We start from the raw sequence: 15784 nt of genomic DNA on the forward strand, positions 1-15784 counted from the left end.
AGGTGTTCTATTGAATTTAATTAAGGTGAGCGTGGGGGCCATTAAGTGGTATCAATTCTTTCTTCCTCCAGGAACTACCTGCATGCTCTCGCCACGTGAGACTAGGCATTGTTGTACACCAGGAGGAACCCAGGATTCACTGCACCAGCGTAGGGTCTGACAATGGGTCCAAGAATTTCATCCCGATACTTAATGGCAGTCAGGGTGCCATTGTGTAGCCGGTAGAGGTCCTGTGCATTCTTCCATTGATATGCCTCCCCAGACCATCACTGACCCACCACCAAAACTGCCATGCTGAACAATGTCACAGGCAGCATAACGTTCCCTGCCACTTCCCCAGACCCTTTCACATCTGTCACATGTGCTCAGGGTGAACCTGCTCAACTGAAAAGCACAGGGCGCCAGTGGTGGACCTGCCAATTCTGGTGTTCAATGGCAAATGCCAATTGAGTTCTATGGTGCTGGGCATTGAGTACAGAGCCCACTAGAGGATGTCAGGCCCTCAGGCCACCCTCATGAAGTCTGTTTCTGATTTTTTGGTCAGAGACATTCACACCAGTGGCCTGCTGGAGGTAATTTTGTAGGGCTCTGGCAGTGCTCATCCTGTTCCTCCTTGCACAAAGGAGCAGATACCAGTCCTGCTGATGGGTCCCTGTCCAGCTCTCCTAGAATGTCCTCCATGCTCTTTAGACTGTGCTGGGAGACACAGCAAACCTTCTGGCAATGGCACGTATTGCTGTACCATCCTGGAGGAGTTGAACTGCCTGTGCAACCTCTGTAGGGTCCAGGTATTGCTTCATGCTACCAGTAGTGATACTAACCCTAGACAAATGCAAAACTAGTGAAAAACAGAAAAGATGAGTAGGGAAAGAAAATGTCAGTGGCCACCACCTGTAAAACCATTCCTGTTTTGGGGGTCATCTCATTGTTCCCCATCTAGTGCACCTGTTAATTTCATTAAGGCCCCTTTCACACTGGTGTTCTGTATGTCCATTTTCATCTGTCCATTTATAGATGAAAAATTGACACCCATGTATTTCTATGGACTAGCAGTTGTAAACAGATGATCATCTGTTAACATACTTTTTTTTTGAACAGAAGAGAACCCTATTTATCTTCCAGTAAAAAAACCCCAGAACAAACAAAAAAACAGATGTAATCAGACAAAAAAAATGGATGTAAACTGATTTTTTTTCATTAGTTCAGTCATGTTTTTTCCAAGAAGAAAATAAAATGCCCATGTGAATGGAGCCCAACACCAAAGCAGCTGAAACTGATTAACAACGCCCTCTGCTATTAACTGACCAGATCAATATCCCAGGAGTTTAATTGACTTGATGCTATACTCTGATTAAAAAGTGTTCCTTTAACCACTTCCCGACCGGCCGTTGTATATAAACGGCCGGACGGTGGCACTGCAGGGTCGGGTGGGCGTCTATAAACGGCCTCCCCGCACCCTGCTTGTGCGTGCTCCCTGGGAGCGCGCAGCACCACGATCCGGTGCCCGCTGTGTCCTCTGGACAAAGTGAAACACCGATCGTCGGACGGGACCTCTGTACGAGGTCCCGATCATGTGATCACTGATTGGCCAATCAGTGATCACATGCAAAGTAGTAAGCAAGATGTCACTTCTGACATCATTGCTTACTACGTGTGAAATCTGTGAATGATCACAGAGGTCACATGGTACAAGGCTATTCACAAAAGCCTTGTACCATGTGACAAGCTGTGACCAATCACAGCTCACTCAGTTCTTTTCAATGAGTGCAAGAATGCACACAGAGAGAAAGAGAAATGATTGCTTTTACATCCTATATGGGTGTAAAAGCAATCAGTGTAAAAAAAAAAAAAAAATCTTCATCACCCCTCACAAGTAGTACAGTGTAACAGTATGTAAAAAAAAAAATAATAATATAAAAAAATAAAATAAAAATGTTAAAAAAAATGTTTAAAAATTATAATTTTTGCTTATAAACTAATTTGGATTTTTTTTTTTTACTAAAAACATAACGGAATAAATTTTGGCTAAGATTTATGATGAAATATTTATTTGCAAAATTTTATAAAAAAAAAAAACACCTTTTTTCAAAATTTTTGGACATTTCATTTACATAGCAAAAAAAATACAAATCCCAGTGGTGAATAAATACCACCAAAATAAAGCTTTATCTATCTAAAAAAAAATGGTAAAAAATTCATTTGGGTACAGTGTTGCATGACCGCGCAATTGTCATTCAAAGTGTGATAGCGCTAAAAGCTGAAAATTGCCCTGGTCAGGAAGGGGGTAAAAGTGTCCGGTCTGGAAGTGGTTAAATCACACACACACACACACACACACACACACACACACACACACACACACACACTTCTGACCCGCTTCGCTTTTTTTCAATTTTGTTATGTTGCATGCAATTGTTTAGCCACTTCGCCTTCGGAAGTTTTTACCCCCTTCATGACCTAACCATTTTTTTGTAATTCAACACTGCGATACTTTGCCTAGAAATAGCAACACTGTACCCATATGAAATGTATATTTTTTTCACACAAATTGAGCTCTTTAGTGGTATTTGATCGCCACTGGATTTTTTATTTTGAAAAAAGCAACATTTTCTACTTTGTTATAAAACATCCTTAAAATCAAATTTCTTCATAATTTTAGGCCAAACTGTATTCTGCTACATGTCTTTGGTAAAAAAAAAAAAATCTCTATAAGTGCATATTAATTGGTTTGTGTTAAAGTTCTAGTGTCTACACACTACAGTGTGTGTATTCAAAAAATTAGGCCATCGGTTCATGAGAACTGATCAATTTTTAATTTCCCTACAATGCCAGGACAGTACATATACCCCCAAATAACCCCTTTTTGGAAAGTAGACAGTCTGAGGTATTTAGTAAGAGGCACGGTAAGTTTTTTTTAAATTGTAATTTCTCACAATTCTTTGGAAAATGACATAAAACAAACCTTTTCATGCTTTTTTCTTTTTAACAAACGGTCATCAGCGCAGTACAACGTCATCATATGATGGGTGTGGAGGTGATCAGGGACATTGGTGACAGTATGTTAAATATAATTTTTTTTTATGCAGTTCTTAAAAATTTTCTTTTTTAAACACACTTTTCATCAGAGTAGTTCAGGTGTCACCATAGCAACATTACTACTCTGGGAAGGTGATCAGGGATTTTTTTTTTTTTTTAAAACAATTTGATTGCTGTTACAGTGATGATCATTGTAACAGCAAAGTTTTGAATAATCACAGCTGTGATTACTAGTGATCAGTGCTTGGCCACAGCTAAATTACATGGTACAAGGTGCTGTGATTGGCCCAGGTACCATTTGATAGCTATGGGCCAATCACTGTATTGACATTCATTCATGACAGCTTTAACCTTTTGACCATGTGATTGCAGAGATTACATGATCTCCATGTAGGTGATCAATCCTGGCCGTGCAGCACATGTACTGTGGGTGGGCGGCAAGTGGTTAAATTAATTTTTTCCCTCGTCAAGCTACACTCTACCCTATAATCACAAAATTAAAAACAGAATTTTTGCAAATAAATGAAAAAAAGGAAAACACTGAAATATCCCATTGGCACAAGTATTCAGAACCTTCGCAACACTTGAAATTTAGCTCAGATGCCTCCCATTTTTCATGATCGCTGCGGAGATGTTTTTACACCTTGATTGGTGTCCACCAGTGGTAAATTAACTTGATTAGACAGAATTTGAAAAGCCACATACCTCTCTATAAAAGGCCTCACAACTGACAATGCATACTGTATCAGAGAAAAATCCATGAGGTCAAAAAGGAACTGCCTGCAGAGCTCAGAGACATTATTATTTCAAGGCAAACATCTGGGGAAGGCAAAAAAAAAAAAAACTACTGCACTGAAGGTTCTCAAAAGCATGGTAGCCACCATATTCTCAATGGAAGAAGTTTGAAACAACCAGGACTGTTCCAAGTGCTGGTTGTCCAGCTTAACTGAGCAATCGGAGAAGAGCCTTAGTAAAAGAGGTGACCATGAACCCGATGGTCACTTTGTCCCATCTCCACATAGGATCTCTGGAGTTCAGTCAAAGTTCCAGGAGGAATCATCACTGCAGCCCTCCATCTAGACATTGAGGAAAGGCTTACATCTAGCTACTCTGCCATAAACATGACAGGACTCTCAGACTGAGGAATAAGATTCTCTGGTCTGATGATACCAAGAGTGAACTGTTTGGCCGCAATTCCAAATGTTATGTCTGGAGGAAACCAGGCACCGCTCATCACCTGACCAACAGTGAAGCATAGTGGTGGCAGCATCATGCTGTGGGGGCGTTTTTCAGCAGCAAAGACTGGGAGACTGCTCCATTCAGCTTTCTCTAAACCCTGAGCAAAGTACAGAGATATCCTTAAAGAATACTAAAAGAATACTTAAAGAAAAAAAATGAAATATTGCATGTACTTAAGAAATTCAGACATTTCTAAAATTCTGCATGGAATGCATTAAAGGAAAAAAACCTTGAGACTTTAGAACCACTTTAACTTTCATATGGCATGATTTCCTCTTATAATATGTGACAGAATTGAAGTACCATAGCATGAAGTCATCAACACAATACCATATTAAATTTTTTGCATCATCTCCGTACACTGTACTCGTGCATAACCCATTGTACAGCCACACACAGCCATTCAGATCTATGGACAGGTGCATGCAGTACATGGGCGGAGGGGAATTCAACGGGATTTACATTGCAGGGGCTCAAGTGCTCATATGCAGCAAAAAAAAAAAAAAAAAGAAAAAAGGAAACACGGGGCTGATGCCAAGCACAAACCAGGTACTTATAGCAGTTGTGTTCATAAGAATATTTGTAAATACAACTAGTCGAATTGCTTCTGTTCATATTTGCTTGATGTCACACTGTAAAAAAAAAAAAAAAAAAAAAAAAAAAAAAGAAGATGTGGCTGGGTGGGTGGAGAGTTCTATGAATGGGAGAACTACAAGTACTGACAGCCTTTGCGGATGTCGGCTTGTGATTCTCAATGAATAACCAGTGTGCTGGCGAGTGCTCTAGGTAGTTCAGTGATGCTTCTTGTCATTCAGTAACTGCCTGTCTAAGGGCTCATGTACACTGCAGCTGATAAACTCATGTTTAGGAGCTGTTCAGCGGTTTGTTTTTTTTAGCAGCCCCTGAATTCTTGCTTATGTTTTCCTGTGTGTCCATGTACACATCTTTGTTTACAGTCGTTTACAGGCAGTTGAGTTTACGGGCTTTTTTTGAACGCAACAAGTTTGCATTCAGACGTCGATTTTATCAGCGGTTCAAACGCAAAACACTTGTAAACGCGGCAAATCGCATTTTTTTATTAACTCTTCCAGTTCCCAATGCTGTCCAGAGCCTTTTTTCATCAAGAAAAATGCATGCAAAGAGTTTTCAATGTGCTCAGATGGACAAAACACTTAAACACAGGATGTTCCTACCAAGCTTGTCACATATTGTAATGACCCATTCACACCTCAGACCTCTCCCACCCTTGGAAACAAAAAAGATATGATAATGACAATTCATACTTCAAATTCCTCATGAAGACCCCCTTCCAGGTGACCTTAATGACTCACTCCGCCAGACACCTTTCCCACCCTTGGAAACAAAAGAAATGTTAATGAGCAACTCACACCTAATTATCTCAACACATACTGCTCTCTCTGCTTCTACTGTGTGTATTTCTCTGAAACAGTCTGAAATAGTTAATAATTTACCACTTTTCAGTGCATTCTGGGCATTTGGGAGGTTCTCCTGTGCTTATCTTTAAAAAACACTTCTAAAAGCAAAACGCACATAAACGCGGTATGCAAACGCAGCTAAACAGAATTTTTTAGTCTACGTTTTCCAGCAGTCCGTTTCCATCGTTCAAAAATGTCCCGTGTACATGGGGCCTAAGGTATGCGAGGTACGAGCAGAAAGATGCACTGACAGTCTGCAGGAACCTGGTACAGATAATCAAGGGAGCAATGCTTTGCAGGCTCCTAGTAAAAAAATAAATAAATAAAAAAAACGCATACAAGATTTGCATTTATTATTATTATAATTTTTTGCAAAGGTGAACTTATCCTTTAGGCTCATCAAACTAGTAATTACTCTTCTCTTACAGTCTTTCCAACCTCTCATATTCATGAATTAAAACATAACACAAAGCTTTAATTTTTTATATTGTTTATTAGTCACCACACATACGTATAGGCATGTTTCCTAGAATTCCCAGCTCATACAAAATGGAGAGAGTAGCAAAAACAAGATACATTATTAAACAGATCACACCCAACTTCTTATCAAGCTTCCATCCATTTACATGAACTGCCACAAATATAAAGATGATGGAAAATAAAAGAGAAATGGTGGTATACGTTAATCCAGTACTGTTCACTTCCACAGGCGTTGAACGGTCTACAAAGACGGTCTTAATGAACCAAGGAACTCCCAAACACAGCATGTCAAATACATTTGAGCCTACAATGTTTGACATAGCCATGTCTCCTTTACCTGAAAGGAAGCCAAAAAGGTCACGTTTAAATAGAAGTATATTTATAGGCAAATTAGTACCACATTTTAAAATATCAAAAATAATCCACATTTTAAAATGTCAAAAATAAGTATTTAGTCCTTTTATTGCAGTCTTAAAGTGTATGTAAAGTCAAGAACAACATATATTACAAACTACGGCTCGTTATATGTGGCAGCTGCCTTAGTTTTCTTTTTTTTTGGGGGGGTTTTACCTTTTTTTTTCACCTAGGGAACCTGCCAGTAACAATTCCGGTTCTTCGCACTGTGCTGTATCCATAGAGGAGCAGTGTTATCACCTACGACAGGTCTACAGAACACCACTTCCTCTTCTCTGAAACAGCATGTGAAGCTGGTGTTGGAACACTAGTGCATCCATGTGTGTTCCATGCATCCTTGTGCAGGCAGTCCCATTTATGTCAATAGGGACGCAGCGATTGCACAGACACAGCTGCTGCTCCCAGGTTGACAGCCATGCGACGTGCATGTCCCCAGATGCACACGGTTTGCATTTGGGGCTGTACACCCACATGACTATCAAACTAAAAGCAATGTTTATGTCCGTGCAGCCACTACATCCTAATTGACATGAATGGGACTGCCTGCACAAAAATGTACAGAACACCTGGGCAAGCCCATGCGGGCAAACACGGCCCTCGCACGGGTCTACTACTTGTGTGTACGAGGCCTAATGGACTGCAGAGTTCAACAGCACTTGAAGCCAAATGGGAGAAGTTATTTTGGTTTCCAAAGATGCAAAGTGGCCAATACATTTTAAAAACATTGTACTATAACATGGGCCTGTGGAATTTACCACATTAACAAGGCAGTACACCTAAATTACACGCTGGTATAGATCATTAGGCAGCATTCTGAATATTATAACATGGAATTGACAGGAACACCCAAAAGCATCATGTATGTTTGAAAGGATAATTGCAAATGCAGTTGGTGCGTAACAAGCATTGCAGCTGTCAAAATAGATTTCATATTTACTTTAGTAAAAGTAAAGAAAATCTCTTGGGCCAGAGTTTTAACACGAAGAGTGCTGTCATATAACAATGAAGGCCATATACTGTGCACTTGGTATATACTGTAAGTTAATGGACTTCGTTAATGAAAATTAGGCAGGTAGGGGGTTACCCAAAATACATAAGTGTAGGTTTGAAAAAAAAAATTAAAAAAAAAAAAAATGTAGGTTTGTTTTATTCCTATTCTGGGAAAACTACTTAAAAAGGCACCTTAAAAAAAAAAGCGTTTATTTTTTCTTGGGAGCCTGTAAAGCATTGCAGCTAGTGGTGCACCGAAATGAAAATTCTGGTGCCGAAACCAAAAATTCAAAATGAACTTGGCCGAAAAACCGAAACGCGCAGTTTTTAAAAATGAATATATATTTCTTGGGGAAAGAAAAAAAAAACTTTTTGTTTTTTTTAATCAATGTATACCCCAGTTTTTTGGTAAAATATGAAAGAGGATGTTGCGGTGAGTAAATCGATACCCAACATGTTGCACTTTAAAATGACGTGAAACTGCGGTACTTAAAAATCTCCATGGGTGATGATTTAAAAATTTCTACAGGTTAGCAGTGTAACGTTAAAGAGGAGGTCTAGTGCAAGAATTATTGCTCTTGCTCTGACATTTGTGGCGATACCCCACGTGTGTGGTTTGAACACCATTTAGATATGTGGGCATGGCCTACGTATGCGTTCACCACTACGTGCGAGCACGGGGGGATGGGGGCACTTTAAAAATTTTTTTAAAAAAGGGACAGTGCAAAAAAAATAAAATTAAAAAAAAAAAAGTTTAAACTATTTCTATCACAAGGGATGCTTTCATTTCTCGTGATAAGAGTAAAAAAGATTAGTGACAGGTCCTCTTTATGGAGAGATATGGGGTCAATAAGACACCACATCTCTCCTCTACAATGTAAAGCATTGGATCAAAAAAAAAAAAAAAAATGGCCAGAACCAGAAGTGACATTGCTCCGGTCCTCCAAGGGCATAGAGATGAGTGGAGGCCATCTTTCCTTCACTCATCTCTGATCTCAGCACTGGGCATAGTCGATGGTTTTTCAGGTAAGGCTGAGAACTACCGAGCGGCGGGCGGGAGTTTTTTCAGCACCTGTATCAGTGCTTTTTTTTTTCATTTTGGCCGACAGCTGAAAGGGGTGTTTTAGGCCGAAACATTTTGGCCACCGAACTTTTGGTGCATCCCTAATTGCAGCCACAAGCAGCAGATCGTGGGTGCAATTCCAGGATACAGTAGAGCTGTCTGCCCGTACCTCCAATACAGACAGGCAGTTGTTGAATTTAGATCACCAGCGCCCTCATTGAGAACTAAAAGCGGTCTGCCACAATGGCTGAGGGTAGTTCTAGATCATTTATTCACAGAACATGTGAATGAATGACAGCCGAGTGGGCAGAGCCCCACACAGCCACACAGTTTTTGAATTTTGAAAGCGGGTGTGGGGAGATTATTCCCTGTCCAGTGTCACAATGGGGGATCGGGTCAGGGTGGCAGTAGGTGACTTAGTAACATGTTATAACTATCGGGTGTAAAATGTAACTAAAAGTGAACTTATCCTTTAAAGTATTTCTAAAACCAAACACACCAAAAACCAAAGATTTTTTTTTATTACTATATCTGGCAATGCAATGCAAGTTTACATGCAATTTTAACTCCATGTCTATTGTGGTCTGCTTTTTGGCCACTTTTTTTTTTTTTTTTTTTAAAAAAGGAGAAGTATAGCCAAAGCTCTTTTGGCTGTACTTCTCCTATGGATCACGGCGACAGTGAGAACTTCACAATCAGCGGTCATGCAATTGACGATTTCTCACCCTTAGGAGACAATGGGGCACAAATGCAACATCGGGGCGATGCTCCATCCACCTATGCAAGTAGGATTTGGAAAAAAAGAAAAAAAAAAAAACACTTTGCTTTTAATATATAACTCAGGGTGGCAAATTGGGGGATGTACATCTGGACTGGCTGCTGCATTGTTAATAATGTGGTGATATTGCCCAAGTTCCTATATCTCTTGCAGGCCCTGCCAGTCCACTTCCTGAAGCAGGGCAATGCAGTTTACACCAACAGAATTGCACATAATTCAATAATTTCTTGCTGAAGAAGTCACGTGCCCTGTGACAAAATGCATTGGGGTGAGGCTTGGATGATGTCACTACATCCATCTGGAACACGGCAAGTGGTTTGAAGGTGCTACATTGTCTAATCCCCCCCAGGAAAACACGCAGAACCAGATACAATTTCAGAATTGTATTACAAAATTTTGTAATTCTTTTGTAATAAAACTCTAAAATTCTATCTGGTTCTATGTGTGTTTTCCTGAGGGTAGACAATGTAGCACCTTGAAAGTTCCTTTTATGATTTTTCTTTTTTGCTATCATGTCATAATTGGGATGTGGTGCTGGGGATTAGATATACCCATTGGTTACAATTTAAGATTGTAGGCACTCCTGTGCATAGGCCTCCTAACCCTCTTGCATTGAATTGTATTCTAACTGTACTGTCTCTCTATTTTGGAAAGCACTGATCAAACTGCTTGCACTATATACCACAAATCCTATATAATAATTTATAATTATACCAGGTCTCCCTTTACTTCTTTGGCTTTAAAGTGTTACTAAACCCAGGACCCTGCATTCAATATACTGTATATGGTCTCCCATAGTACACAGAAAATAGAAGTGCAATTATTTTAGTAAATAAAAACTGCTAAATACCTTTTCTCATCAGCAGTTAGAACAGTCTTGTGACTTCTGTGTCCAGGATAGCACTGGTTAAAGCTCGTAGGAGGAGTTTTCATCCTCCCCTGATTGTCCTATGAGGCTGCAGGACCCCTGACCCTCTGTCTGGACAGCACTGATTGGCCTTGTTCTGATCACATGCACTCTCCCAAGAAAAAACAAAACTATCTAGCAATACACACAGCAGTGAGCATGTGCAGCTTGCCCCCAAGGTTCTGTGCTTTCAGGAGATGGATTGCAGACAGTAGACGAAAGGGAGGATCAGAGAAGACAGGATTAAACATCCTTTTTACAGAATGTGGAGGATTAACCCTTTAGGTTCTTCAGTGAATATAACAAGCACGCTTTACTGCATATACAGACTGATTGTACTGTTGTGGGTTTAGTAACACTTTTATAGTATAAGGGCTCGTTCACACTTGGCTGTTTTGCCAACGCTTGCCAAAACGCCCCTATAGCGTTTGGCAAGTGTTGGTCCGGCGTTTGCTGAGCGTTTTTTAACGCTAGGCAAACGCTCCGCAAACGCTGCATGCGCGGTTTAGCGGCGGTTGCTAGGCGTTTGCCGAGCGTTAATAACGCCCCACAAACGCCTATAATGCAGTTTGAGTGGTGTTACCGCTCCGCAAACGCCCCGCAACCGCACCGCAAACGCCGGCCGGGCGTTTGCGGAGCGGCACCATAGACGAGAATAGGAGGCTTCAACGCCTCCTGACTCGTCCAGAGGTGTCCGTTTTGCCGCGACGCAACGCGACGCGACGCAAACGCTCCTGTTAGAACAGCACCATGTGCTGTAATGTGCAGAATTGGCAGAGGCGTTTGGGAAGCGGTAAAAATGCTTCCCAAAACGCCTCTCTGCCGCCTGCACACAGCGCTAGTGTGAACGTAGCCTAAGTCTGCAGACCTGAACCAGGTTGTTCCAGAACAGAACATCTATGTCAAGCACTACAGGGCTGACATTGTCCTGCTAGGTGAAAGCCCTTTTGGAGAAAGGCTCCCTAAGCATTTATAACTTGGCTAAATTGTTTTTTCCTGTTCAACTTTCTCAGGTAACAATGATTTGGAAAATAAAAAGTTAGACCTTCTGATAACCTGCTATCCATTTTTGACCTAGGGCTCTGGGATCCTACTGTGACATACTGAACGCATGGTAAGGGATAACCCTTTGTTTGGTTTGATCTCAAAGAACAAACCCAATCATCTGTCCGATAGCTGCTCTGGAAAGCCAATCACTAGTATTATTTGGACACTCCTGACAGCATTTACAACTAGAAAAGCTACAATTTCTGGGGAAATTGTGTAAAGTGTTCTTGCCTCCACCAGTAGTCTACTCTAGCTTTTGTCACTCTGCTGCCTGCTCACACACCTGGGTTCCTATGGCAACTCACTCTACAGCAAGGGCAGAGAAGAGCGGTTAAAAACAAACTGCTCCAACTTGCTCACTTCACTGGTGGTTGCCATCTTCAAATGGTTGCAGTTTAAAAATGATAAATGGTTGAGGTGGCTGAAGTAACTGTGAAAAGGTTGGACTGGGCAGAGTAACTTTATGGAGTGAGCAGAGTAACTGTGTGGAGTGTTTGGAGTGAGTAAAGATAGTAAACATTGCACTAACCAATTGATTGATCAAATTTAAAAAGTGCACATGGCAAGCTTGATAGAGTGAGAAATGCATTTCAACTTTTAATTATTTATAGTTTTAAAAACTATAAATCCTACAGCTTTATATTGTGAGAATCACAAGACCCAGATCTACATTTTGATGCATAGTATGTCTCTGAAATATTAAAAATGAAGGCACAGTTGCAGTTTAGAAATTGCCCTTCAAATTTGAGGTGGCTAAAGTGAAGTTTCAATGAATGTCAATGGGTGGCGTGAGTTGCAAACAAATGGTCATATTGTAAAAACTATAAAGGACTATGGCTTAGCCGTGGACATTTCTAGGGGCAGCAGGGATAGCTGAATGTTTTGATATAAGATTTGTGTAGGTGGGCTTGAAAATGAGGGAGTGATGGCAGTTTAGAAATCATGTCCTGATTTTTCAGCTCACACTCTAGCTTTTGTCAGCTCCCACTCTAGTTTTGAACATTCCGCCATTCATTCCTATGGGACCAATTTCACCACAAAAACGCAGATATTTCGTGAACCATTCGGCGAAACGTTCCACAATGTAATAGCACACCAATCGGGAACAATCCACACGTTTCGGTATATTACTGTCTATGTAGTGTAAAAACTGTGGGAGGAGTTAGGGTGGTAAATTTGGCTATAATAATAAGAATATATATGTGAGATGACAGTAAGTGGTCGTCATGCAAGAACACTTAAAGTAGGTAGAAGCAAGACAAAAATCGTTCCTTACCTTCTCTTGCCACAAGAACACTTGCAACTGTATCAGGTATACTTGTTCCTGCAGCTAGTAATGTTAGGCCCATCACAGTGTCCGGAATACTAAAGGTTTCACCTGCAGTTAACAGATCAAATGGAAGTTAAGTGCCAGGATATGAAAATCATAAATGGCAAAAAAATAAACACATCTTGCTACAAACCCCTTTAGGACATTGGTAACCTAGGAATGCCTGTGGTTGTAATCAGTACAGATTTGTATTGTATAGCCAAGATCTAAACATCTTCAGAATGGCAGTAGATAGTAAAGTACTATAGGTAGTATTTTTCTTTTACAATATACAGTAGTTACATTTTAGGCACAGCGAACCAGACTTAGTTGGACAAGTCTCAGCTGTAACATGGTAGTCATAGATAGACATCTGGTTCTAAAAAGGGCTAGGTTTACACTAGCGTTGTGCTTTGAAGATCCATCCACGTTCAAATCGCTCATCAGAGGGCATTAGACAGGTGATGAGGAGGCGTTGTATCACCCCTTCATCTGTATGAACTCTTTAAACCCCACATTAGTACAAGGCAACTGCAGGGCCCCCCCAACTCAGTTGAATTTGTCGCATTCAGTGGGCAGTACTGCTGAACGACAGTAGAGAATGTTTGCTGCACTATGATGTAAAGCATCATGGCCTGGAGCATATGTACTCCTCCCTCTTCTGCTTTTGTAATATGGGGTGGGTGTGTGGTAAAAACACCTTAGCTCAGGCATGCAGTTTTACCACCCAAAATGGCTCAGCCACACATTTTTACTGCCCCCGAAACACAATTGTTTTCTATGTGCAATTGAAGTAACTGCCATTGTTTGGATGTGAAAGAATGACAACCGCTGCACATAGTGTGAAGCTGCCATTAACCAAAAATATATTGAAATATGAAATATGTTTACACCTATGCAGGTTGCCTTTGAGCCATTCTGCATTGTGTTTTGGACGTGTTTTGCATTTTTTGTTCTTGTTGCTAAGCAGATTAAAAAACGTGGCAAAAATGCAATACATACTTTTCTGCTGCGTTTCCATTTAAGTCTATAGAACCAAAAACACAACTTTTTGCGTTAAAAAAAAAAGTCCCTGACCCTTTCCAAAAAACCCCCCAAAAAAAACAAAAAAACAAAACAAAAACCACAGCGGGTGAAAATGCACAGATGTGAACATATTCCATAGGAAATCATGTTAAATGGACCGTACTGAGTTGGTAAGAGCTGGCAATTAAGCTGGCCCTATACTGATACATGCAGGCTAAATGGCTGAAAAAAAAAAAAAAAAAAAAAAACCCACACATCAAAAACAAAAAAAAAAAACACAGGATTGCATTTTAACAGCCGGCCTTATCAGTCATATCTGAACTTTTTGGCCAACAATTTCCACCCAGTTCCTTTGATTTTTCAGTCAAGTGATATCAGGTGGGAGGGTAGCCAACAGGGTCGCCCACTGAGCAAAGTTAGTCTTTTTCTTCATTTAAAATTCAGCGCATGGCCAATTTAGGCTACGTTCACACTACCGTTGTGTGCAGGCAGCAGAAAGGTGTTTGGGAAGTGTTTTTACCGCTTCCCAAACGCCTTGGACAATTCTGCACATTGCAGCACATGGTGCTGTTCTAACGGGAGCGTTAGCGTTGCGTCAAAACGGACGCCTCTGGTCGAGTCAAGAGGAGTTGAAGCCTCCTATTCTAGTCTATGGTGCCGCTCCGCAAACGCCCGGCCGGCATTTGCAGTGCGGTTGCGGTGCATTTGCGGAGCGGTAACACCATTCAAACTTCATTATAGGCATTTGTAGGGCATTTGTAACGCTCGACAAACGCCTAAAAAACGCTCCGCAAACACCGGACCAACGCTTGCCAAACGCTATAGGGGTGTTTGACAAGAGTTGGTAAAACAGTCAAGTGTGAACGAGCCCTTACAAAAGTGAAAAATCCATGGATCTCCCGGCAGAATCAACAGATATTAAAATTAAACTGCAGGAAGAACTTGCTGTGCTAATCATATCCATATCTGTATTTTTTTTGCCCATAATTCCACTTTAAGGGATATTATATTCAGGTATTGGTTTTACTTTTGAGATGCATTTGTGAAGCTTTTTGGATGGGTATTCAGTACTTGAACTTTGAAATGTAAACTGGATTGCTTGGAGCAGTGTTTGCTTTTGCCATGCACAGAGAAGAGTACACTGTAAACGCATGGTGCATTTCACTAGCAGTCTGATGCCTTTGCACACTAATCCTAAATTAAAAGCTCCCATTCATTCATTTCTTTAAAGATATAATTCCAAGGATGACTGGTTTCACCCAGCCACAGTCTTAAGGTTTCCATGTGAATATCTTCTCCGGTAGGAATATACATTTTTTTTTAATCTCCCAAGGCCTTCTGGTCATACAACATTCCAAGTCATGTGACATTGTTCCTTTAATCATGCCCTTTTCAGCAAAGACATGTGACGGTAATCCTTAAGCTACTAATGAGAGGGGATCTAGAAGAATTCCAACTATGCACTTCTTGGCAGGCTTCAGTGTGACATTTGCCTGCAGATTTAAAAGGACAGAAAATCACAAACCAAAAACTGATAATTTTTTAGCCAGGGAAAGAGTGAGATATTGCGGAAAACTCTTAAATCACACTACCCACCAAGTGTGTCCATTCGTTGTCTGGTGTAAACAGAGGTAGGCTGTTCCATATTGTGGAAAAAGGTGCATTATTATTATTATATTATTATTAGGGATTGAATTAGTGCCAACAGTATGCACAGCACTTTACAATATAAAAAGGAGACAGTAAGGCCACAATAAAAAAAAATTGTTAGGAGGTTCCTGTTTGTGAGAGCTTACAATCTAATAGGGAGGGGCAAGAGGTACAAAAAGGTAATAACCGTGTGAGGATGAGTTGATGAAGAAAGTAAAGTTCAGTTGTTAGATAGAGGCATGACAGGCTTCCACAAAGATGAGATTCAGAGATGGCCTAAAAGGCAGACAGACTAGGTTACAGCTGGACAAATTGCAGTAGGGAGTTCCAGAGGATGGGAGAGGCTCTGGAGAAGTCCTTGAGGTGAGAATGGGAGGAGGAGATGAGGGCACTAGAGTAGGTGGATTTG

The 15784-nt window shown here is 40.6% G+C and overlaps 1 protein-coding gene across 2 annotated transcripts in view; it reads right to left on the reverse strand.

Annotated features, from left to right (window-relative positions):
- Positions 1-6184: 6184 nt before the first annotated feature.
- SLC24A5 (solute carrier family 24 member 5) overlaps positions 6185-15784 on the reverse strand; it is a 53155-nt gene continuing 43555 nt past the window's right edge. For both annotated transcript variants that reach the window (XM_089670340.1, XM_089670339.1), the window contains 2 exons: positions 12667-12768; positions 6185-6528 (listed from right to left, as the gene is read on the reverse strand). In XM_089670340.1, the coding sequence (XP_089526466.1) occupies positions 6206-6528; positions 12667-12768 (425 nt within the window). In that variant the 3' untranslated portion in view covers positions 6185-6205. The remainder of the gene's footprint in view (positions 6529-12666; positions 12769-15784) is intronic.

This window comes from Staurois parvus, unplaced genomic scaffold (genome assembly GCF_062004578.1).
Source record: "Staurois parvus isolate SC_StPar_1 unplaced genomic scaffold, SC_StPar_1.0 ptg000089l, whole genome shotgun sequence".
NCBI lineage: Eukaryota > Metazoa > Chordata > Amphibia > Anura > Ranidae > Staurois > Staurois parvus.